Raw genomic sequence first — 24,807 nt, 5'->3', positions numbered from 1 at the left:
GAAAAAAAAGCCTGAATCGCCCAATTAAACAGCTGGACACGTTATTGTCCCGGAATGATTCCTTTTTTTTCGCCGTTCAGTGTCAAGGGAGATGTTACTCTGCGCGCGCACCGCATCGCCCTCCGGTGGTCAGCAGCTGTAATTAGTACAGGGATTGCATTCGCATTAAATGGCAGGCAATTCATGCTTCAGCTGTGTCGTCATCAAAGCGCAGCTTTTGCGGAGCCCCTTCAAAGTGCTTTATGGGGAAAACTTTGCTAACTTGGCTAACGATTAGTGACCTAAATTGACCGATATCGCGCAAGAAGAAGCCAACAGAATTCCAAAAATATTTTTATTGAGCTGCAGCCGCCACATCATAAAAAGTTCCATAATAAATTGATTTTAACATCAGACACAACGGAAACAAGACGTGTAAAAATGGACCATAGAATCAATTTATACAAACACAAGCTGTCCGTCGTTCGCGGTAAATTGCAACCGTCCTCCCTCCAATACAGTGCTAATTTAGCATTTAGCTCGCCAACCAGCGTAGCAGTCTGTGTCGCCAAATGCAATTTAGCATTTAGCCATTAGCACGCTAACGGGCCGAGCAGTTTTTGCCCGCAAACACGATGACAATAACATTGGTCAAATCTCAATGGGTCAAATGCTTTAGGACAGATTTCGCACTATTGCGCCGTCTTGGCCGTTAGCGAGCTAACGTCAAAGGGCAAAAGTGGCGTAGACCTTGTCGACAAACAATTAAACAACAGCAACACGTTTTTGGACAGATTTCAAAGGTTTGCCGTCGCTTCGCCACGAGCACGTGAACAGCTCGTGCATTCTGTCGACAAACAACAACAACAACAACAAGAAGATTCATCAAATCTTGAGAGTACAATGTTTTTAGACAGCTACTTGCGCTAGCTTAGCAACGAGCACGGCGACACAAGTGCAAAGGCGGGGCACTCCCGCCTGTCGTGTCGACCCGTAAATACAGACACAATCAAAAATGTCATCGGACGGACGTCGCGGCTTAGCCGTCGGCACGCTAACGGGCAGCTCTTTCAGTCTTTATCGACGAGGTGGCCCAGCCCCACGGCTACGGCGTCGGCGGGCGACCACGGTCGCCCGGGGGCGCCGGCCGTGGTCGTCGCGGCGTCCCCTCAGCGTGGCCGCTCGCCGTCCTCCTGCGGCTGTTTGGACGAGCTGGACAGGTCCATGGCCTCCTCCTCCTCCTCATCATCATCATCATCTTCGTCCTCGTCGCCTGGGCCCCGGCGACCCTCGGGCTCCGCCTCCGCGGCTTCGGAAGCGTGGCGGAGGGCGTCGGGAGAACACTTTGACTCTAAAGGTTCTGGCCGACACGTTTTCTTGGACATTTCCAGAGACTTTTTGTGCATTCCTGACAAAACAAAGCGAGCAAACTCGAATTATTTGGACTGTTCTAACTAGGACAAACAAACAACGGAGTAGCCGTCCGATACGGATCGTTTGGCGTGAATGGAATCCGAACCGTTAGTAACAGGAATGGGAACAGTTTTGGGAGTGGCCCATGGTCTACGCAAAGTGTGTCAAAATGAGCCGCTCTACAGGTTTGCGTGCGTGCGTGCGTGCGTGCGTGCGTGCGTGCGTGCGTGCGTGCGTGCGTGGCACTGACGTGCATGCGGCTCACCGAGCAGCCAGGGAGCGCAGGATCCCATCATGCCGTTCTTGGCCGAGTTGAGGATGGACTCGGGCAGCGGGATGGAGTGGCGCACCATGGCCCCGTAGAGGCCGTACTCGGCCATCACGCTGCTGCGGCCCCAGCACTTCTCGCGCTTGCGCCACTTGGCTCGGCGGTTCTGGAACCACACCTGCCGCCAAGTCAACAAACAAACAAACAAACAAAAAACAAAAAACGCTTGAGAATAGGGCGGAACTGTGGCGCAGTGTCAGAAAAACGCAAAACAGGGAGCAACTCCGGCGCCACTCTGTCTCCCTCTAGCGGAAGCTCGAGCCATTGCCGAAACGACTTGGAATTGCCAACCCTCCCAGTCAGTCAACACGGATTGGAAGTCTATCGCTGTCAATAGCGGGCAATGATCGTAAGGCAATAAATAGACTTTTTCATATTTCAGGTGAGACTTGTTAGCCACGGACAAACTGACACATTTTCAAAAGCTGCTTGTTTTGGGGGGGGGCTGCTTTAAAGTGCCGTAAAAACGGGAGCGCCCACCTGTATGCGGTCCTCGGGCAGTTCGGTCTTTACGGCTAGCATCTCTCGAGCGTACACGTCGGGGTAGTGCGCTTCGTGGAAAGCTTTCTCCAGTTCCTCCAGCTGGTGGGACGTGAAGACAGTCCTGTGTTAGAGGGTTAAAGGTTACAAGTTAAAGGTCGGGTCGGGTTCGATCAGGTTGTGACAAATGCTGCCCCAAAAAATCAGAAGAGGAATTGGTTCGTTTGTTTTTTAATTTGGTAAATGTTGCTCATTGAGCGAGTCGTCATTTCTAAAATAGAGCCAATAGTTCAAATGAGCGTCTAGAAAGGAGGAGGAAGTGAAAAGAGAAAGCTAGCCAACTTGTCCTTCGCTAGCACCAGCACATGAGATTAGCTAAAGTGCTATTGGCTTTCTTCAGAAGGAGGGAAAATGGCAACGTAGGCCAGCGAACCTGCAAACTTGTCTGCTAGCAAATCTTTCTTCGAAGACAAAGCCTAACTGGCACCGGAGCATGACTGGCATTTTTTTTGGAGGACAAAGTAGCGTACGTGCTATGCTGGGCCGCTCACCTGTGTCTCCGCTTCTTCCTCTTCTGAGAAGACGAACAGTTTTTGGACTCGTTGTGGTCGGACAGGACCTCCTCGTCTGCCAAGCGAGCCAAAGGTCAGCGGGAAGAGGAACATCAAGTCAAATCAAAAGCCTTTATAGTCATTATACACATTAAGCTAACGCCTAAGCCCCGGCCGGACATCATTTATCGTCGTCTTCTTTTTAAGACCGGCTCTCGTAATACCGCCACTTTTTCAAACCGGCTCTCGTACTACCGCCACTTTTTAAAACCCTTTTGTCTTCTCGTCATCTTCCCGCGGAACGGGGTCGCTCGCCCGGGTCGTCCCCGTCGCCCCTGCCTGGCTAACCGAGGGCTGAAGGCGGCGTCCGGCGAGGAGGCTCACCGGAATAGGCGTCCCGGTGGGGGTCGGCGGCGGCGGTGGCGTGCAGGAAGCGGCCGTCGGGTCTCTGCAGGAGCGGCAGGTGACCCGGCAGGAAGCAGGGCGTCCCGGCGGCGGCGGGCTGCTGGGCCGCCAGACTGCACAGGAAGCCCAGGCCCAGCGGCAGCGAAGCGCCCGGGAAGGAGAAGCCGGCGGCGCCGCCCAGGGCCTGGCCCAGACCCTGACCCAGACCATGACCCAGAGCCTGGCCAAGACCCGCTCCGGCACCCGCTCGAACCTCGCCCCCCGGCGCCGCCGATGCCGCCGTGGACTCCAGTCCCAGCAGGTCGGTGATGGCGAAGCCTTTGGAGCGGAGGCCCGGCGCCTGAAGGCGCGGCTTTTGGGGCGAGCCCACTTTGTCCCGCGCGACGTCCGACATGGCCCGGCAACGCGCGCCCGTCGGCGCCCGCCGCATTTATGCCAAAGGGGAACGGGGCCGCCGGCCAATGGGGAGGCTGGACAGACCCCAGGGGGCGGGGCCCGTCTTCTCGTGTCAATCTGGGAGGATTAATTGCACCAATTTGAATGTTTCAATCCGATCAGGATTATTTGTGCCGTTGCGCGTGCGCTAAGATTTTTCATCTTCATCACACACACACACACACGCGCACGCACACACACACACACACACACACACACACACACACACACACACACAAGCACACACAAATGATTCTTTTATTACTTTTTAGACATTGCATTTCAACCAAAAGTATTACAACAAAAGAGGGATCATAAAATTGGAGCAATTGCCAAAAGCCTGTTTTTCATTTGAAGCCGTCCAATCCGTCCAAGAAATAATTAACAAGAAATGAAATACGTCAAGTCAATACCAACGTCGAAAACGAAATCATAATATAATGTCGCTCTTTCATTCATTCACTTTCCGTGGCGCTCACGGGGGGCGCCGGAGCCCATCCCGGCCAACTGCGGGCCACATGGAGCAGACTTGTTAGCACTTTTCACCTTTATTTGTGTTACTTTTAGTTGTGTTTTGTCTTGGCCGCTTTGTCTTCTGTTGCATTTATTTTCCTTCTCCTTTTTGGCATTGCAGGATTTTTGGGACTTTTGAGCTGTCAATCCTTTTGACTGCGATTTCTCCACATGGGCCAATGTTTCCGTGGGCGGGCGACCCGCTCAATTTAGACCTGAAATCGCGTACCAGTGGCTTTGTTGGTAGAGAGCGGTTGGGAGGGAGGGAGGGAGGGAGGGAGGGGGTGGCTGGGTGGGGCGGGGGGGCTTCAGGCGAAAGAGATTAAAGCAAAACTAAAAACAAGCTTCATTTTGCTTTAATTATCTGATAAGAAGATTGAGTCTAATTGCTTTTTAAAACGCACGGGATTAGAGGAGGTTTTTTGGCAAACACAAAAGTCTGGATTGAAGTCAGGAAAGTTTTTTTTTTTTTTTAAAACCCGCCCAGCCACTTTGACCCCGACGGCCAGAGGTCAGAGGTCAGCGGCCCACCTACGCTTTTCGTGCTTTACTCTCTCCGCTTCGTGCGTCCGTCTCCGTTCCCCTCGGAGCGGACGCCGATGATGGCCGCCGCTCCAAACCACGGACGTCTCGCCAACGTCAACGGCGGCGGCTAAAAGAGAGAGAGAGAGAGAGATAGAGAGAGAGAGAGAGCGGGTGGGCCGGAGCTGTTGAGCGGCGTCCTTCCGCTAATTAGCGGGATGCCACGCGCGAGACCAGACGAGCTCCAGGTGGCTCGTTAGTGCCCATTAGAGTGCCCCTATGCAAATGTAGGAATAAGCCCCCGCTTGTTTGCCGCCCCAATGAGGTTAAGCGTTTGCATAAATGTGCATTTATGAATAATTAGTGGGGCAGCGCGTGTCGTGTGTGTGGGTGAGTGGGAGGGGTTTGGGATGGGGGGGTCGCACAGCCAGACAGACAATGAATTGTTCAATTGTTGCCGTCCGTTGAGCAAAGTAGGAGAGCGGGCGAGCCCATCCCGCCGATCCCGCCGGCCCATCTTGGCGTCTGCCGCACGCCCGTCTCCTGCTCGTCATCGTGGGTGGGGGTGCCGGAAAAAAAAGAAAAGAAAAAATCTCCTGAAGTCAGGCAAAATAGCAACAGGAAGTGAGCTGAAAATCAATTAGAAGGGACCCCACCATTCAGAAAGGGAAGAGGAATTAAAACCACAGAAATGAGCCCTAAATGGCCCAAAACCAAGAGCCAGTGGCATCCAGAAAGGACATTTTGGAGCGAAAAGGAGAAAGAGAAAAAGCAACCATGCATCCATCCATCCATCCATCCATCCATCCATCCATCCATCATCCATCCATCCATCTCTTCATGTTCTCTTGATCTCATTGTAGCCTCCAATCCAAGTTAGCAGGGATTATCTGCGTTAAGAGGCGGATAACTCCGCTTGGAGGCTGTTAATCTGCCCGCCCGCATGTTAATGAGTCTTGTCGTGGATTGCTTAAATTAAAAGCAAATATCAACAGTCATTTGGCGAAAGGAGGCCACGCGCCGGGCCGGGCCAGGCCGACCCCCCCCTCCAACCTCCAACGCCCCCGCCCCCGGCCTACCGCCCTGCCCTCAATAATGGCGCATTAAGTGATTTGAGTGGCGGCTCGTGGCGCTAATCGTGTCGTCGGGAGCCAAAAACAATAAAATTAACAAGTTATCAGGAAATGAAGGCACACAAGATTTAGCCGCCATCTCAAATGAACCCTGGAAAAAAGGGGGCGGGGCTGGGCGGGGGCGGCCAATGATGTCTCTGCTGCTCGTGGAGAGGGAGCGCAAAAATAATGAGATGAGCCGGCCGAAGAAGAACAATGGCGTCAACTGAGAAATCCCATTTCCATTCTTTCAAACATTTTGTGCCTGGAAGAAGCGCAATCCTTTCCGAGCGGGAAGGTCGGCACCGAACGGCCGTCGGAGAGACCAAAGGAAGCCAGGAAGGACGCCGCCGGCTGGCTAACCGGGGAGGCCGTCGAGGCCAAAGAAAAAACGTTGGCATGCTCTCAAGGAGGCTTTGGCGTTGACCAAATGACCGCGTCGCCGTACCGCCGGGTTTCCCACGTCCGACGCTTTCAAAGGGGAGGGGCGACAGGGGACGTCTAAATCTGCGGGCGGCGCGGCAAATTGAGCGAGGGAGGCCGAGGGAGGCCGAGGGAGGCCGAGGGAGGTCTGTGGTTGGCGCAAAAGAAGAAGTTTGCTTTGATTTGATTAAAGTCCAAGCTAAACCCGCTTTAGCGCCACTTCAATCACAAAAGCAGATTTGACAAACAATCTCATCTGATTTGACAAATATGTTTCATGTCCACGCATGACAAAACATGATTAAACTGACCCGCTCGCCGGCCCGATAAAAGTTGCTTAATAATACCGCGGCCGGCGGGCTTTTCCTCAACGCCACGCGCCCATCTTGGCGGGCCACAACGGCCCGGCGTGGTCTTTTGGCTCCAGGCCAGCTGAAAAGGCCAGGGAACCGCCGGGTCGGTCCATCGATCCAAAGGACTCTCTCTCACCAGTCGACCAGTGCCATCCGTTCGCCGAGGGCGGCGTGGAAATCGCTCTCGCTCTCGCTCTCGGTGAGGCTGGCAGGAAAGATGGCGGGCCAAAGGGCACGCTTGGCTTCGGCGGTCCCGTAACGTAACGTAACGTAACGTGACGTGACGTCACCTCACGTCACGTGTGTGCAAGAAGCGGCTTAAGCCGTCTGATTGGTCTGACCTCAAATAACAGTCATAGATCATAATATTAATGGAATAATAAGAATAATGGAGCGTAATCTGCGCCTGGGCGCTAATCCGCCCGCTGTCTTCTTCTTGTGTGGCATGTGATTTAATCCATTTAGCTTTGCTTTTTACCGCAAAATCTCATTTTCATTTGATGACGGCGTGTTGTGGGCAATCCAATAACTCCATGGCTGGCTGCCTGGCTCACCTTTGCCGTTACCGCTCCATTTAGGGATTTGACCATGCCGAGCAAAGCTCACCGTGTTGTAGCATTTAGTTGTTGTTGTTGTTGTTGTCGTGGTCGTTTTTATTTCACTTGGTTGGCGTGGGATGGGCTCCGGCACCCCCCCCCCCCCCCCCGCGACCCTTGTGAATACACAGGAAGTCACCAGGAAATACCCTCAAATCAACAGGATCTAAATTGTACTGGAAGAGGAAAGAGCGGCTGTCCAATCCATTTGGACTGGAAGGGCCCAGGGAACCAAGGCGGCAATTCCACGAAATGTGCCGCCTTCTTCTTGTTGTTGTTGTTGGAAAGTGTCAAAAAGAAGCAGTGCTGTGTGTCTTCTAATAATAGCGAGGCCAGTGTGTGTGTGTGTGTGTGTGTATGTGTGTGTCCAGATGTCTTGTAATCCTGAAACGCTCAAGATGAAAGTGCAATCTTCTCCAATTATGATCCACAGTCTCAATTATCCCCACAAATCCTTCCAATGATTCCCTAATAATCCGCATGATGGGATCACATGACCTACTTACAACAGTCACGTGAGCGGCAAAACACACACACACACACACACACGAATGAACTGGTTTGTTGATGTTATTAAGAAATTGAAGTCACGTGATCCCGTTACATTGCGCCAGAGCAAAGTGCGTCCCGCGGCCGGCCGCAAAGGAAGATGGACAGACGGTAGAATTGAAAAGGGGCCACGCAACAATCTTGGCTTGGGCCGACATTCTCTGGCCTTTCTGTCTGGCTTTTGACGCTAGGGGGAGCCGGTCCGGGGTCAAAACCTGACCCCGTGTTGAAATGAACGGAGGGGGGGGGGGGGGAACGGAGGATTTCTCCTGACGACCTTTCTTGGAAAAAGAATGGCGTCGAGCCGGTCGGACTTCTTCTCTCCTTTGGGCCGAGAAATGACACAGCGCCGTTAGGGTCACGGCCCCGTTTCCCGTCACGTGGTCGGATCGTATCTATCTGTAGATTACCTTCCCCTTGTTATTGTTATTGTCTTTGTGTGCTGGCGAGCACGCTATTGTTGTGTACCATCACAGTAATGAAAGATTAGAGAAGCATTAAGTGATAAAAAGCTATTACAGACGTCCACGCACACAAAGGAAGCGCGCGCGCGCGCACGCACACGCACACCGAGGCCGCCGACGCCGTCCATTTTCCCATATTTGTACGAACGGAATGTGGGCGTGCAAGAAAGAAAAGTGAATGAACGAAGAAAGAAGACTTGCTTTCCTGACCACGCTACCTTCGGTGCGTCGTAAGGCCGGGCCGCTGTCCCAGATATAATCCAATTTTTGTGTGTTTTTTTTTTTTTTATAAGCACACGTTATGGTCCCACCCCCTACGTCCTCCGGTCGTCGCTTCGGGGCGGGCTCGCGCCCGCTCGCGCCCGCTCGCACCCGCTCGCTCGCGCCGCTGTGCGTCGTAAGCCCGGGCCGCTGTCCCAGATATAATCCAATCCTTTTTAAAGTAGTTCATACAAGCAATTACGGCCACGCGGGATAATGTCCCGCTTAATCTTAAAGGGAGGAGGGGGTCCCACCATTTGCCCCCACCAAACCTTTTCTCGGCAAATGTCTTTGAATGATTAGTGAATTAAGTTCTTATCTTGCCTCTAATGGCCCTCTTTTTAGCCTCGTTACGGCGGGCAGCCGAGATGTTTCACTTGTTGCCCGCCCGAGATTAGCGACGGCAAGGAATTATTCTTAATGCACACGCACTCCACGCGCGTATGTCGCCGAGCCCACTTGAGCAAAGGTCAGGGGTCGCGGGTAAAAGCTACTAATGGACGGCGTCCGCATTTGCGCCTTTAGCCCCGGCCGGAAAATAAAAGCGCACGCGCGCGTCAGACGTCGGCCGACGGAAAACGTCGCTCGGTTCCGATAGGTCGGACAACGAGTCGGAAGCGAACTCTTTCAAGCCATCTTTTGGAAATGAGCTCGTGCACGGACTTTGATGGGAACGGCACCACCTAGCCTAGCTTGGCCTGCCCTGGCCGTCCCGAGGCCCATTCGTCTGTCTTCCTGCCTGTAAAATTCAAGTGCCAATTGTCCTTCGTGTTTTCGTGAACGCGGCAACATAGAAGCGACTTGGCAGTTTGGACGGGCTATCTCTCCAAGAAGTTGGCCCATAAATGGTCACTACCTTCTTTAATCCCCCTTCAATAATGGTGTTCATTTAATGCGTATGAACACACCGTTCCTTCCCCCCAAAAAAGATTGTTTATGTTAATCTGGTGAGCCGGTCAAAGCTGTTGGCAAAATCTGCTACGCGGGCCCCCTCTGGCGTACGTAATCACCACTGCTCCTGTTGAATTCCTTTTCTTATTGGGTTTTTTAGTCACAATTTGTTTGTAACTTTCTCATGTCACGTGTTGATATTTTTAATACGATGAAATCGTGAATGCGGGTCAATTTACGTTGACTTGTGAACGGGAGCTTGCAGTACAAGTGTTTGACCGCCAGGGACAGCAACGGGCAGCCAGTGACGCGAGGGGAGGACAGGAAGAAGAGCCGCAACCACATAAGAAGAAGAAGAAGTAGCAGCACATCTGGAGGAAGAAGAAGTGGCGAGCCGAACGAACGGACTTTGTAGCTCAGAAATTCCTAGTCATTAAAACGAGCTTTAGACGTTGGCGGCGCCCCCGGTAAGAAGTGCTCATTCTTAGCACTCATTTAGAGCGATAAAAGGCACGGAACGCGACCCCTTTTCCTGTCCCGGTGCCCACCCACTGTCAATTTGACACGACGTTGTATATATTTGTTGTTTCCGACTCGCGTAGTTGTCACTCTTGGACGAACCGGGAGAAAACGTCACACAAGAGGAGTGTTAAAATGCCGCGTTTAGGCTTTAGTCACGAGTCCAAACGCCCAGAACCTTGTTATTGACTGACACATTAACTTTCGATTTAAGTCGGCGAAATGTCAGCTCGAAGCACGAAGTGAATTCTCACAGTCGAGTGTTGTTGACGTCTTCCCGCCGTTTTCGCGGCTTTTCTTTGAAGTCTTCATCAAGAAATACTGAGCGAGTTGCGAAAGAAGATGTTCCCTTGACACAACCCCGTGGATAGTTTCATATTATAAGCGAAAAAAAGACACCCAGCCGACGTGCATCATGGGAGACGTAGTTCTTTTCACACAAGCTTCAAACGAGTCTTCTCTTCTCGTTTCACCCAACTCACGAATACTTGTGGGAATGCTAGGCAAATCAAAGCTCCCCACATCAAATGTATATATTTTTACCGTCCGCCATTGCCGATGTCCGGTGACCTGACGTAGACCGACCGTAACCCTAACCCCCGACTGCGTTGTGTCCCCCCCCCACCAGCGAGCGAGCATGGCGGGCGAGCGTCACCCCGGTAACCCGCCGGTCCAGATGGGCCCGTGGCTGAGGGCGTACCCCGAGGAGCTGATCCGCCAGCGGCGGGCGCGCGACGGCCAAACGGAGCACCTGATCCGCTGGCGCCTGGTGGACGTCTCCCTGGCCTCCCCGCCGGACGGCTCGCCCAGGGAGAGCCTCCTGATGTGGATGTCGGCGGAGGACGTGTACGCCAACTGCCCCTCCCTGCTGGGCCAGAGGAAGACCAGCTCCCGGCCGGAGAAGGCCGAGGCCGAGGGGGAGGTGGGCGCCTTCGACCGGGTGGAGCTCCGGGACATGGAAGAGGACGTGGAGAAGCTGGTGCGGCGCGCCAGGAAGCAGATGTCCCGGGGCGGCGAGCCGTCCTCGCTGAGCGTGACGCACACCATCCACGTGCTGAGCGCCTACGCCGCCATCGGCCCGCTGGCCGCCGTCTTCAAGGAGACGGGCGCCCTCAACCTCCTGATGGAGCTGCTGTGCCACCGCGAGACGCAGACCCGGCGCAGCGCCAGCAAGATGCTCCGGGCGCTGGCGTCCCACGATGCCGGTGAGCCCCCGGGCGGACCCACCGAGGAATGCGCGATTAAGGGAGGCTGTTGGGTATACCATATGACCATATTGCCCCACAATATTACCCGTAGCACGGCAGAGGTCGCCGATACCCGTTTAAAGCAAAAGGATGGTCCCAACGCGCATGGATTTTTATCCGCAGGGAGCCGAGCCCACGTGCTGCTGTCGCTGGGCCGGCAGGACGGCATCGAGCAGCACATGGACTTGGACAACCGCCACACGCTGATGGAACTCTTCGCCGAGACGGCGTCCTCGGAGGAGCATGGTATTTCCTTCGAAGGCGTCCATCTGCCTCAGGTGGGATTCCGACGGCGGGGAGGGGAGGGGCGCGTTTTGTAAGCGCCGGCCGAGGAGGAGGAGGAGGAGGAGGAGGAGGCTGGCCCCCGACAGTGGTCTGACAGCCCTTCCTCCCCTGCCCCATCTGCGCCTCAGATTCCGGGGAAGCTGCTCTTCTCCCTGGTCAAGCGCTACCTGTGCGTCACGTCGCTGATGGACAAACTCAACACGGCGGGAGCGGACTGGGTCTCCGGCAGAGAGGAAGCCGGGAGCCCCGCCTCCTCCTCCTCCTCCTCCTCCCCCCCCTGCTCCGGCCACGCCCCGCTACGCCTGCGCTGCGAGTTTGAGCTGGCCGTGGCCATGGCCAACCTGATCTCCCAACTGGCGCGCATCTTGGGCTGGGACCGCCGGCCCCCGGCGAAGGAGGAGCCCCCGCCGCCCGCCTCCCGCTCCATTTTCCGCCGGCCCGCCGCCGCCGTTGCCGCGGCCGCCCCCGCCCAGGGGAAGGCGGAAGCCGGCGCTTACAAAACGCGCGCCGACTTTCCCCGGCGCTCGGCGTACGTGGAGTACGTGCAGGAGCGCTTGAAGAGCGGCATGACGGTGCGCATGCTGGAGGACTACGAGGAAGTCGGCGTCGGGGACCGGGGGGAGTTCCGTTACAGCAACGATGGCTCGCCGCCCGTTCAGGTGATGTCCGCCTTTCCCAAAATGTTGACTAAATAGAGGCATTCCAATTGAAAAAATGCAGTGGAAAGTCCTGGAATGTCAAGAAAAAGACAAAAAGTCCCGTTCCTTTGCAAAGTATCAATCGCAATTCAAAAAGGAAAAATGTGGTCGCTCATTTCTGAATTTCATTTTGGAAAATAACCAAATGTTTGCATGTAGTTTTCATCAAAATGTCTTCTTTTCCGTCCCCCGTTTGCAATGTGTCTTTTATCGTATTGATGTTTGTGACTTCATCACGGAGTCACTATTCAAGTCTCGACTGAGTCCGTCTGCCCGCTGCTCTGGACGCAGGTGTACTGGAACTCCCTGTGCGGAACTTACTGGGTCCACTGGCACATGCTGGAGATCGTGGCGGACGACGGCAGAGGCGCCGACGGGGGGACCGCCGAGGAAGACGCCGCCCAGAAGGTGTCGTCCCTCACGCGGAGCGTCGGGCTCGCCACGGGTAAGAGGTTTTGCTCCGCATAGCTTGCCGCTTCCACGCCTATTGTTTGTCTCTTTTGTTTTTTGGGGCGCTGGGGGGCATTCAGGCAGCCGCAGCGTGTTCTCTCGGCCCCCGGGCGGCTTCTACGCGCCGCCCTACTTGTCGGTCCGACCCCCCCGGGGCCGGGCCACGCTGAGTCGTGCCGAGTGGTGGGAGCTCCTCTTCTTGGTCAAGAAATTGGATCCCCGAGAGCAGCGGGAAGCCGTCCGACTGCTGACGCGCGGCCAGCCGGTACGCCGCGCTTCCGGCCCATGGAAATCGCGAAAGGCCGTGACCCGAGCTACGGCGTCGTCCTCAGGAAGCCGAGACGGACGAGCCGTCGCTGCTGGGCCTGTCGGTGACGAGGGAGGCGGCCCGGGAGCTGGCCCTCTTTCTGGAGCGCCGCCTACCTCCTTCCTGCCCGGGCGAGCCGCTGCGCCGGCACGCCTTGGCCAAACACCTCTCCCGCCGGGACCGCCCGAGGTCCGGGGACGACGTGCCCGCTCCCGGGACGGACGGCGCCGAGGGCGAGGATCTCCAGAGCTATCCCGATGGGCTGGAGGAAAAGATCAAAGGTGAGGAGAGGTCCTCGGGTGGCCGGCGGCGGCGCCGCCGCCGCCTTTCCCCCCCCCCAAAAAAATCCGACCGATTCTGACATTGCCCGCTGTTGCATTTTGGACTTTTGACCTTTTTCCCCTTTTCAGTCTTTGACACCCCTCGCGTGCTGGCCAAGAAGACGTTGCCGGAGAAGGTGGAGGAAGTGCTGGACATGGTGCAGAGAGAGCCGGACCCGCTCCAGACCCTCGCGGCGGCGGTTTTCATAGGTGGGCTGCTGGAGGATGAGAACCGGAGCGACTCCGCCCAGAGCGTCCGGTGGGTCCCTAACCTGCTTTTACCCCCACCGCACTTTGGAAAGCTTCTAATCTTTATCTCTCTCTCTCTCTCTCTCTCTCTCTTTCGCAGGGACAAGGTGGTGAAGCTGCTGGTGGAGCTCCTGGGCTCGTCGCACCGGGACGAGGCGCCGTTCGCCCTCGGCGTGACCCGCTCGCTCCTGCGCCGCTTCGACTGGAGGGTCTCCTTCGCCACGGAGGGCGGCGTCAAAGCCCTGCTCAAACTCATGCGGGAGACGCCCGACGCCGTGCCCCTGCAACGGCTGGCGCTGGCGGTAAGGAAAACACGATAGCGTTCTCATTTTCACCTCCGCTCCTCCAGCCAATTGGACGTCTAGCCCGTGTTTGGACGGAGGCAAAATGGGCCGGCCGATCTTTTCTTCCCCCTGCCGTCAACTCCGACGAGTTTGTCGCTGGCAGACGTCCAATCCGCTTAGATGCGGGAGCGCGAGCGTCGCTTCGTCGGCTCGCTTGCAACGGATTGGGGCGTCTGGCGCCGTCGAGGGCTTCCCGTTGACGCCGAGTTCTCTCACAGACGCTGAATGTCCTGACGAGCGGCGGCGGGCGCGTTCCCCCCGCCACGTCCGAGCCGGCCTCTCAGATGATTCTGGAGATCTTCGCCAGCATCGTCTCGGCCGCCCCCGAAGGTTCCGAAGGCCCGCTGGCCGCCATCCCCGCCGCCCTGGAGCTCATGCTGAAGACGTCAGGGTAAGCGCCTCTCGGCCCGGCGCCCGGGGCTCCGCTGACGGCGCTCTGCGCAGGTGCGCGGCGGGCGTGTGCGACGGCCTGCAGGTGGTGGCGGCGCTGGTGTCCCACCACAAGAGCTTGGCCTCGCAGTTCCTGTGCGGCGACTCCCCGGTGGTTCTGCTGATGTCCGACAAGTCGGCGCTCGCCACCGCTCCTCAAGTAAGAGTCCGCCGGCGTTACGTCCAAATCAGAAGACCTGGAGTGACTATAAAAACAAAAGCATGTTGTTATTTTGCGTTCTTTGTCATATTTTTGGAAGATTTATCCAGCAAAATTGTCCTCCAGTAAGAGTATTGTTGCTTCAAAAGAATAGGGCTACCATGAAAGTTCCCTGAGGTACCGAGAAGTGAAAGGAATTGACTTTGAGCAAAATCAATCAAGTGTAGTGGAGTTAGGGTGCTGTTTCTCCTTCTCCTTCTCCTTTTCCTTCTTCTCCAACTCCTTCCTCCTTCTCTTCTTTCTCCGTCTCCAATCCTAAGCCCTTTCGAGTCAAAATGACGACAAAGCTACTCTTAGGAGCGCATCTTTCTCACCGGAGGTAACGTGCTCGTGCGCTCCTGCGCCCAAAGGTCTACCAAAGCACGGAGGTCTTCTACGGCCTGCTGCGTCTGATGGAGCAGCAACCGCCGGCACCCAGCGTCCACCTGTCCGTCCTCAGGTTGGCCCGCGTCGGCTAGCGTCTCCCGCCGGCGCTTCTTCTCGCCTTCTGACCCTTCCGTCCCTTCAGCATCCTCAACAAGCTCTTGGACCAGCTCCAGGAGGACGACCTACCGTGGCACGACAGCGTCAAGCCCTGCCTGGCGTCCATGAGCATTTTCATCGCCGACAAAGAGGTACGGCGCGGGCCGATAGGCTAGGCCACTTTTTAGTCCGCTCGCAAAAGCGCCGAGCGAGCCCCAGCTAAGCGACGCCGGCCATCAGGTGGTCCAGCAGCTGGTGTCCTTCCTGTACCGCTTGACGTGCGCCAACAAGGACCACGCCGTGGTCATGTGTCGCCTGGGCGCCAAAGAGGTCCTCGCCAAGGCTCAGGAGAAGCACGGCGCCGCCGTCCAGACGGCGGCCGAGCTGCGGGACGCCGTCGCCGATTGCCGCAAATACGCCGACCTCTACGACAGCATGACCGCCAGCGTGCTGGCCGGCTGCATACAGGTGCGTCGGCGCCCGCGCGGACCGCGCCCTCGCCCTCGCCGCCCGCTAACGAGCGGGCCGCCGTCCCGTCCGTCAGATGGTGTTGGGTCAGATCGAGGAACACCGGCGGAGCCGCGAGCCCATCGACATTCCCTTCTTCGACATCTTCCTCAGGAATCTTTGCCAAGGTGGGTCGGTGGCGGGAAGGAGCTGCGACTCCCGCCGCCACGCGTAGCCTTCTCTCCGCCCCGTTACCGCCGGCGGACTCCTTCCAAAGTGACGCTAGCCGCCCGCAGGCTCCGGCGTGGAGCTGAGCGACGACAAGTGCTGGGAGAAGGTGGAGGTGTCGTCCAACCACCACCGGGCCAACAAACTCAGCGACAAGAACGGCAAAACTTACTGGGAGTCCAACGGGCCCACCGGCTCGCATTTCATCAACATCTTTTTGCGCGACGGCGTCCTCATCCGCCAGCTCGCCATCCTGGTGGCCGCCGAGGACTCCAGCTACATGCCGGCCCGCATCCTGGTTTGGGCCGGAGACGACCCGCGCAACGTTAGCGTGGAACTCAACACGGTGACGAGCGGGCGGGCCGGTGGGCGGGCCGGCACCCCCCAAGATGCCACTAAACGCTTCTCTCGCAGGTCAACGTTCCCGCGTCGGCCAGTCGCGTGGTCCTTCTGGAGAACGTCAGCAGGTTCTGGCCCGTCGTCCAGATCCGCGTCAAGAGATGCCAGCAGGTCAGACAAAGCGGGAAGAAAATTGGAACCCATGCCTGTAGTTTTAGTTGATTGCTTTTGGCTTAGGGGGTCTCCTCCCCTTCCTTCCCTTCTTGTTTTTGGCACTTTCCGCTTTGCGTGTTTCGTCCCTTTTACGGAGTAGACTCCATGTCCGGCAGGGCGGCATCGACACCCGGGTCCACGGCTTTGAGATCCTGGGGCCCAAGAACACCTTCTGGCCCGTCTTCAAGGAGCAGCTGTGCCGGCGGACCTTCTTGTTCTACAGCACCAAAGCGCGTTCGTGGTGTCAGGAGGTGACGGCCGATCGCTCGCGCCTGCTGCGGCTCTTCGACAAGTACGGATCCGGCTTCGCTCCGTTCTCCGGCCGGTCTCGTCGGCGGTCGAATTGGCCCCAAAGCACCCCCAGCGGACTAACTCCCGCCGACTCTGCCCCGTCTCCTGCGCTCAGGCTGAACGGCGCCCTCGAGCACGAGCAGACGTTCGCCGAGGGCTTCCTGCCGGACGCCGAAGCCGCCGAAGCCTTGGGTCGGACCTGCTGGGAGGCGCTGGTGGCGCCCGTCGTGCGCGCCGTCACGGCGGCAGGTGCTCGTCGGTCGCCCGGGAACGCCGCGGCTCCCGCGGGTGGCCCGGCACACTTCTCCTTCTCCTCTCTGGCCTAGATTCTTCGGGGTCCGGCCCGCTCTCGTGGCTGCTGGCCAAGTACCTGGACGAGGGCGACTCTGGGTGTCGGCCGGTGGCGGCGGCGGTGGCCCTCTTTAGCGCGCGCGTGAGACGCCTGACCCAACTCCTGGTCCACGTGGACGACGCCGCCGCCGCCACGACGGAACCGGAGCCCGTCCAACCTCCCGTCAAGCCTCGTGAGTAGAGGTCCACCCACCCAAAATGAGCAAGATAACAGATGACGTGACCGTTGCCCGTTAGCCCCTTGCCTTTTCCTTGGAACGCCCGTGAGCGTATCGGGCAGTCTTTACTGGCGAGCCCAACGCCTGCCCCATTTCCTCCCCCAGAGGGAAAAGAAGCAGCCAAGAACAAAGACGGCCCGCCGTCTTCGTCCGTCAAACCCGAGGAGAAGAACGGCGGCGTGGCCGACGTGGCCTTCTGTTGGCAAGGCGTGGTGCAGCGGCAGGTGAGAGCTCAGCGCCATTCTTCCTTTTCTCCCCCAAAGTGGCTCAAGAATGAGCTATTCCTTTTAGTACTCGATTCTTCTTCAAGGAAAGAAAATCTTCCTTCCTTTTTTCCCCCCCGACCCGTACACACGGCGGCGTATTTTCCGGACTATAAATTGCCGTGGCGTTGCAGGTGAAGAGCTTTCTGGAGCAGAGCTGCGAGCGCGAGGACTTTGTGGAGCGTTACCTCTCTTTGTACGCACGTCTGAAGAAGGCCTCGGAGGAGCTGTTCGGCCAGCGGACGGCCTTCGCGCTGGCCCTGCGACGCGGCTTCTCCGCCGCGTTGGTGCAGCTCTCCATCCTCGGAGCCATGCGGGTAAGTTAGGAAAGAAAACGAGAACGGGCGCGTGACCACACTAACTTCTCCCCCTTCTCCGAGTCTGTCCGGCCGGCTCCCGTTCTCCGGCCTACTTTGTCGCCCTTTCCGTCCGTCCGTCCGTCGGCACGGCACATTGGGTTAAGCCGGCGTGCCGTTCCTTTTTGCCAGGAGACTCGCCTACGTTTTGCCCTTTTCCGTCCACTGGCACGCTGGGTTAGCTTCCGTGCGTGCTCTTGGTCTAGCCTACTTTTTGGGGGTTTCCCCCCACCTGGCAAAGCTAACGTCCTTACGGACGCCCGTGCGGCCGTTGAATGCGAACGGCACCAGAAGCTCCAGCCTTAGCTCGGTCCGCGTTGCAGGCCAGCGAGCGTTTCGCTCAGTACGTGGACCAGACGTTGCGGGACGACGGCGGCGCGGTGGCGGCGGGCGGCTCCCGAACCCCGGATCGGCTGCAGCGCTTTTTGGAGCCGGCGCTCTTCCTGTCGGGCCTGGAGCTGGCCAACACCTTTGAGCACTTTTACAGGTGAGTCCGTGGTCATTTTGCCACGTTGCCATCATTTCACGTCGGACGAGAAGCTTTCTCGGTCTCTCGGTCTACCGTAAAGACATGAAAGTCTTTGTTTAAAAATGCATTGAATCCGGCGATATCATCGTACGATGGAATTTTTTAGTCTTCCTTCTCCCGCTAATATTGCCACATTTGCGCAGGTACTACCTCGCCGATCGCCTGCTGGCCCAAAGCAACGTGTGGCTGGAAGCGTACGTGGCGGAGCAGCTGGGCCCCTGCTTCCCCAACCGCTTCCCTCAGCAAATGTTGAAGAACCTGAGCGAGTCGGCCGAGCTGCGACGCCACTTTGGTCTCCACCGCCTGCAGCGGCTGGACCTGGCGCTGCACGGCCAACGGGTACGGCCTCCCGCCGGCCGCGCTCGTTCCGGCCGAACCCCGTCGACGTGCCGCGGCGTCCCGCCGCAGGTGGACGACGAGGACGCGGAGGAGTACGGAGAGGAGTCGGTGGAAGAGGAGGAGGAGCCCGACGTGGAGGTCCTGGTTCTGTCTCCCCGCTGCTGGAGCGTCCCCTCCCCGTGCTTGGTGGACGAGCCCCGGCGCCGCTTCCCGCCACGCCTCTGCTCCTACCTGGAGCAGTTTGCGCATTTCTACTCGCACGGTGAGTACCGATGTCAACGTTTGCGCGAATGTGGCTGGCGTTTCCCGAAGACGCGCCCGAGTGCAAGAAAATGTACTCTTCGGGAGCCACAATACGGCACGATGCCGTCCGGAATTCGATGACGTCCCCGGCCGAAATGGAACTCTTTTTTTTTTATTTTTTTTTTATTTTTTTTTTTTTTTTTTCTGCGTTCAGGTCAGCGGGCGGCCGGTGGCGGTCACCGCGAGCCCGGCACCATCCAGTGGACGTGGCTGGGACACGCCGAGGTGGCTTTTGGCTCTTTGACGCTTCACGTGTCCACGCTGCAGATGGTCATCCTGCTTGGATTCAATACGCAGGAGGTAGCGCTGGCCCGCGTCGGCTCACGCGACGTCAGCTCACCGCCTCTCTCGGCAGGAAGTGTCGGGGGCGTCTTTGGCGGACGGCTGCGGCCTTCCCGAAGAGGTGCTACTTCACGCTCTGCGCCCTCTGACGGAAGACGGCCCGCTCCGATGCAGCCTCCCGACAGAGCCCTTGCGAGGTGCGCTCCCGTCCCGTCCTGTCCGGTATCCGTGGAGAGGGATCGGCCCGCGCATCTGACGGGATCTCGCGCTCCGCAGGCGATTTGCGGGTGAGCCCAGAGGCGATGCCCGAGGGCCCGCCCAGGCGCCTGGAGCTTCAGCCGCCACAGACCTACTTGAATGTGGACCGGGACGCCGCCGCCACGCTGGAGACCAAGAGAAACGTCATCTACTGCCTCATCGTCAGCATCCTCAAGCAGGAGAAGGAGATACACGTAGACAACCTGGTCTACCAGGTGGGAAAGGCATGGGCCCGCTCGATCGTGGGCCCGCCCAACCGCCCGCTCTTGAGCCCGCTTGACGGGACGTCCGGCCGCCCGGCAGGTCCTCCGTTCGTGCCGGCGAGGGAAAGCGCGGGGTTCCCCCGGTGGCGCTCCCCTGGCCTTCAGCTGCAGCACGGGGGACGTCCTGTCCTGCGTCATGCACGTGATGAGCAAAGGCTGCGTCCGCCGCCACCCCGAGCGCCCTCACCTGCTCCAGTTCCTCCCGGATGACCCGCCACCCCCCTACAAGGGACACGCGCAACTGGACTTGAGAGGCGACAGGTCAGCTATTTAAACTTTCTCCTCAACTTTGGCCCATGTGCTAGTAAGCTAGGCTAGGGTTTTTTTTTAGGAAAGGATAGGATAAGTGGTGTTTGCTCATTGTGCTTTTGCACCACCTACAAGGGGGAGGAGCTAGCAAAAGAGCAGTGGAACCTCTAAGACAGGCTTCGGCAACTGACTGCAGTCCTCCACTCTCCTTTCCCTTCCCTTCCCCCGAACTCCTGAATCCAATTAGCGGGATCGTTATCGGGTTGAACCGAATGCCTTTTATTGTCCTTCTAAAAGTCGAGTGAGATTTCAAGCTTCCCCGTCAAGTGCACAAATAAATAAGTGGTCCATCTAAATGAGTCAACCTGTTTTAAGTGGATACATACACAGGTAGTTAGGGACAAAAAGGGGTTGGCAGCTCATGGAGTTGACTTTTAGTGCAAGTAAAAGATAAGAAAAATCAGTTGATGAGGTGCGATACCATACCTGTCAACCTCTGCCGATAACCGCCCTAAGGTTTTTGGGGGGTTTGTAAGGGGAATCACAATCATTTATAAGGGCAGTTATCGGCAGAGGTTGACAGGTATGCCCTCTAGTTATAATGTCCTAAACTGGGGGTGCTGGTTGAAGGCCCCAAGCTGTTATCCAGGCTGCTACCCAGTCTTTTCTCCGCGTCTCCCTTCCACCGATACAGTTGAATTCAAGCGTTACATTCTGGTGAGATTGCTAACGAGTTGATCATTGGATGCAGCTGTGCTAGCGGGGGAGGGAGATGCGCAAAAGAGACTGCCTGACGCACTGCTTGCTTGGGGCATTCCAGCTTAATCTGATGCTACTTTGTATGGTTTTTTTTCGTAGTATCGGACAGGGTTATCAGAAACAACTTTTAAAAGTCAAACCCAAGATAAAAAAGAAATGAGCGTTACTACTCATTATTGGACATCCATCCTCGTTCATTATCATTCCCTTCCAAGTCAATTCCTGTTGATTTGACATCACTTTTTATTTGTTTTGGGGCACTTCCTTGTTGATTATTGGGCAATTTATCTATGTTGGTTTTTGTCCATGACTATACTATACTGCCAGGGGACAGACAACAGTTTTTCCTAGCTAATCTGTACCCACCCACCTTTTAAAAAAACCCTTCCAGTACATTTCAGAAAACGAAGAGTAAAGATGACTAAACCATACCTGTCAACCTTAGTACGACTCGTACGGTGTTTGTAAGGTTTTTTGGGGGTTTGTAAGGGGAATCATAATCATTTATAAGGGCAGTTATCGGCAGAGGTTGACAGGTATGCGATACTCCAGTCGCGTACGCTGACGCCTCTTGCCTTCTGGAGAGATCGTTGAGCAGTTAGTTCATCATTAGATTCTGGTGTGTTGGAGGGGGGAGGTGCGGTCTGGAAGCTCGGGGCTCTCCGGCCCGGACTGCATTTCCCAACCCGTAACAGTTGGCCCAGATGATTTCTTCCTGCTTTTTTGATTATTTTTTATTATTTTTTTTGCTTCAGCGCTTGGTCGCCGTCCGGCTCGTTTTCCGACGGCGCCGCGGCGGACTGCGCCCTCTTCTCCGGCGGCCGCAGCATGACGCCCGACGAAGTGTCCCGGCTGATGCACGCCACCGTCCGGCAGGTGGCGGACGCCCTGAGCGTGGACCCGGATCGGGCCGAGCACCTCCTGGTTCACTACGGCTGGGACGCCGACCTGCTGGCGCGCCGCTACACGGACGACCCCGACGGCACGGCGGCCGCCGCCGGCCTGGGACATCCGGGTCCCGGGCTACCCCCGGACCCGGGCGCCGCCTGCCCCGTGTGCCTGGTCCTCGGCGGCGACGAGGACCCACCGCCCTCGCTCGCCTGCGGGCACTACTGCTGCCGGGTCAGGAGGCGCCGGGGCGTGGCCGGGGGAGGGGCTCCGGCCAAGGACCGGCCCGCCCGGCGTCGCGCGTGCGTGACGCCGTTCTCTCGCCTCGCAGTCGTGCTGGCGGGAGTACCTGAGCGCGCGTATCGAGCAGAACCTGGTCAGCAACTGCAACTGTCCCATACCAGACTGCCGGGCTCAGCCCACGCCGCGCTTCTTCCTCGCCATCGTCGCCGACAAGGACACCCTGGCCAAGGTGGGATTCCGAATGGTGTCCTTATACTTGAGTTTGGCTGGTTTGGGTTGGCCCAGACGTGGAATCCCCGCCCACGGTGAGGGGCGCACGGCGTTAAAAATGAGGACGGGAATTGGCAAAACGATCCACCCGAACCAGGCGAATTGTCAGGTGGTTTGGTAGCTTTGTTTTATCAGTCGTGGGCCACCGTCGAGCGCAGCGGACGTCCCGGCCCACCCAAGTCCGTGTTTTTTTTCTGGCATTTCAGTACGAGAAGGCGCGTCTGCGAGGCTACGTGGAGTCGTGCTCCAACCTGACGTGGTGCACCAACCCTCAGGGCTGCGACCAGATCCTCTGCAAGGAGAACATGGGCGACACGGGGACCTGTTCCAAGTGCGGTTGGTCCTCCTGCTTCACTTGCAACTTCCCGGAGGTAAGGCTGGGACCAGACGTCCGCCTGCGGTCCTCCGCAACGCCACCCGAATTGGCCTCGATCGCCGCTAGATGTCCAATCGGTGGGAAGGAGGAATGGCGGCGAGCGAGCGAGCGGACCGGCCGTCGACTGGCGATGGGCGGACGCCAAACGTGACGACCCGTGTTTTGTGCGCCCCCCCACCTCACCTCTCTTCAGGCGCACTACCCGGCCAGCTGCGGTCACATGTCCCAGTGGATGGACGACGGGGGCTTCTACGAGGGCATGAGTGCCGAAGCGCAAAGCAAACATCTGGCCAAGCTCATCTCCAAACGTTGTCCCAGCTGCCAGGCGCAGATCGAGAAGAACGAAGGCTGCCTCCAGTGCGTGACCCCGAGCGAGACGGGGCGGGGCCCCCGTGACCCCGACTCGGCCTTGGCTAACCCTAACCCGCCGCCCTGTCCCATCCCCTCAGCATGACCTGTGCCAAGTGCAACCACGGCTTCTGCTGGCGCTGCCTGAAAGCCTGGAAGCCCACGCACAAGGACTACTACAACTGTTCGGCGACTGTGAGTGGACCCACCCCCGAGAGCGTTTGACCCCCCCAGTTGGCGCTGACTCCTTCCCTCTCCGCTGATAGGTGAGTAAGGTCGCGCGACACGAAAAGAAGTTCCAGGATTTTAACGAGAGATGCGCTTTTCAACACCGGGCTAAGGTACGCCAGCTCGCTCGGCTAACCCCGCTATAATGCGGCTATCGGGAGTGACGAGAAACCGTTTGTGTCGCTGCTGATTTTGCCCTTTTATTTTTGCCTTCCAGGACTTTGCCGTCAGCCTGGAGAGGCGAGTGTCGTCCGTCGACGAAGCCCTGCAGATGAAGTCTCTGACCTTCGTCGTGGACGCCTGCAAGGTTCTGGCGCGGGCTCGGAAGGTGAAGAAAGACACCGAGCCACCTACGAGAAAGGCTTGGCGTGGGCGTCTGTCGCCGTCCGTGGCACCCAAAGACTTGAATTTGGCAGGTGCTGGGCTACGCGTGCGTGTACGCCTTCTACAACCAAGACGGCGACAAGATGGACGTGGTGGAGCAGCAGACGGACGCTTTGGACCTGCACACCAACTCCCTGCAAATCCTCCTGGGTGAGTTGCGTTACATTTACCTGCGATTGCAGGGACTTTGACCCATATGTTTTATTTTGGATTGGAGGGATTTTTTGGGGCGTCCACTTTTACTCCAGCACTATTATTTTTCAAGTAACGCCACCACTCTTCTGCGGCTCACACTCGACACTCGGGGCTACTCGATGGATGCCGTGGCGAGAACTACGCTCGTGTGATTTTTGAAGTGATGCCGCTCTTACGCCAGTTGAATTTTTGTCTGCCATTTCCGCCGCCGCCGCCGCCGCCGGCCAGAGGGAACGCTGTTGCGCTGCAGCGACCTGGCGTCCTGCGTGCGTCTGTTGAAAGCCCAACACCTCAACACGGGACTGGAACTGATGCGGCGTATCCAGGAGCGGTCGCTGGCCATCTTGCAGCATTCCACACAGGTCGGTGCTCCCCACGCCCATCTTATGGGGGCCCCCCCCGCACCCCGCCCCGCCGAGTGTGACCGTAACTTACCCGCTTTTTTTGCCACCACGGCCGCGCACGTGTACCTTCAGGACTTTGCCGTGGGCTGCCGCTCGCAAAACGTCCAGGAAGCGGAAAGCGCGTCCGACCCGCTCAACCGACGCTCCGCCGAAGGCGAAGTGTGAGTTACGTCCGCTCCGACGCGGTCTCCCGTTCCGACGTGGTCGCCTGACTACCGTGGCCGCTTTTCCTTCCAGCCCCAAATGCCACGCGGACGACAACAACTGCGACGGCTACGACACGGAATACGAGGAGGACGAGGACTACGTGGGCGAGTGGAACGAAGACTACGACGACGACGATGACGACGACGAAGAAGATATCGACGAGGGCGAGTTCTTCTCTGACAGCGAGGTCTACCACGGGGAATTCAGCCCCCTATGACCCGGCCCGCGTGAGAACGCCACCTCCCTCGGGGAAAGGAAAAGGAGCATTACGCCGTTAGCGTTTTTTGCCACCGATGGCCGAGCAGGCGTGCCGAGCCCCCCGCGCCCCTCCAAATGACCACGCACTCGCATCGGGTCACTGCTGTCGCGGCTGGGTTAATTCAACTCGCCGACTTTCTTCCGTGGCTTCTTGCTAGGATCGATTCCGTTTGGAGTTGCGTGTTTGTTTGTTTTTTTCCCCTTGATGACGCGCTTGCACTACAGATTGATTTTCTATGCACATGAGTGACCTTGTCTGTGTTACTTTGATCTTAGTTTTGTTTGTTAAAGTTCCAAATGAATCAAAGAAATTGCCTAACTCTGTGTTCAAGTTGTTTATTCGACCGCCTCGAATGGGTTTGCTTCTTTTTTGGACTGGTCGCCATTTCTTAGGACCTTTATCTTCATCATTCGCTGCAGGCCAATAAAATCGACATCTTGAAATGTACGGGTTTGTTATCTTTGGATGATGAAATGAGATGAGAGGGTGCCGCTCAAGAATGAAAGAGCACT

General features: G+C 57.2%; 2 protein-coding genes across 4 annotated transcripts; one reads left to right on the top strand and one right to left on the bottom strand.

Annotated features, from left to right (window-relative positions):
* Positions 1-320: 320 nt before the first annotated feature.
* vsx1 (visual system homeobox 1 homolog, chx10-like) lies at positions 321-3,669 on the bottom strand. Of its 2 annotated transcripts, none has more exons than XM_077613836.1 (5): positions 3,136-3,669; positions 2,752-2,827; positions 2,201-2,324; positions 1,643-1,838; positions 321-1,387 (listed from the first exon to the last, which is right to left on the bottom strand). In XM_077613836.1, the coding sequence occupies exons 1-5, from the start codon at positions 3,584-3,586 to the stop codon at positions 1,149-1,151; spliced, it is 1,086 nt and encodes a 361-aa protein (XP_077469962.1). In that variant the 5' UTR covers positions 3,587-3,669; the 3' UTR covers positions 321-1,148. The 2 variants fall into 2 exon arrangements, with proteins under 2 accessions (XP_077469962.1, XP_077469963.1); XM_077613837.1 differs by having other exon boundaries at positions 1,658-1,838; positions 3,136-3,666.
* A 5,951-nt stretch (positions 3,670-9,620) lies between these two features.
* On the top strand, positions 9,621-24,742 carry cul9 (cullin 9). Of its 2 annotated transcripts, XM_077613775.1 has the most exons (40): positions 9,621-9,742; positions 10,423-10,999; positions 11,165-11,319; positions 11,455-11,985; positions 12,316-12,469; positions 12,555-12,739; positions 12,807-13,062; positions 13,192-13,360; positions 13,451-13,652; positions 13,913-14,085; positions 14,139-14,283; positions 14,694-14,782; positions 14,852-14,957; positions 15,046-15,273; positions 15,350-15,440; positions 15,549-15,826; positions 15,895-15,990; positions 16,149-16,324; positions 16,439-16,572; positions 16,650-16,847; positions 16,998-17,116; positions 17,290-17,472; positions 17,835-17,998; positions 18,184-18,379; positions 18,449-18,641; positions 18,837-18,982; positions 19,038-19,161; positions 19,241-19,437; positions 19,526-19,746; positions 21,249-21,615; positions 21,713-21,853; positions 22,101-22,265; positions 22,464-22,627; positions 22,720-22,813; positions 22,885-22,959; positions 23,064-23,174; positions 23,263-23,380; positions 23,654-23,787; positions 23,902-23,990; positions 24,067-24,742. In XM_077613775.1, the coding sequence occupies exons 2-40, from the start codon at positions 10,432-10,434 to the stop codon at positions 24,251-24,253; spliced, it is 7,122 nt and encodes a 2,373-aa protein (XP_077469901.1). In that variant the 5' UTR covers positions 9,621-9,742; positions 10,423-10,431; the 3' UTR covers positions 24,254-24,742. The 2 variants fall into 2 exon arrangements, with proteins under 2 accessions (XP_077469901.1, XP_077469902.1); XM_077613776.1 differs by lacking the exons at positions 23,902-23,990; positions 24,067-24,742 and having other exon boundaries at positions 23,496-23,731.
* Positions 24,743-24,807: the final 65 nt, after the last annotated feature.

This window comes from Stigmatopora argus, chromosome 11 (assembly GCF_051989625.1).
Source record: "Stigmatopora argus isolate UIUO_Sarg chromosome 11, RoL_Sarg_1.0, whole genome shotgun sequence".
In the NCBI taxonomy this organism is placed as follows: Eukaryota; Metazoa; Chordata; class Actinopteri; order Syngnathiformes; family Syngnathidae; genus Stigmatopora; species Stigmatopora argus.
The sequence above is the reverse complement of the archived record's forward strand: the minus strand, read 5'-3'. Positions and strand labels throughout refer to the sequence as shown.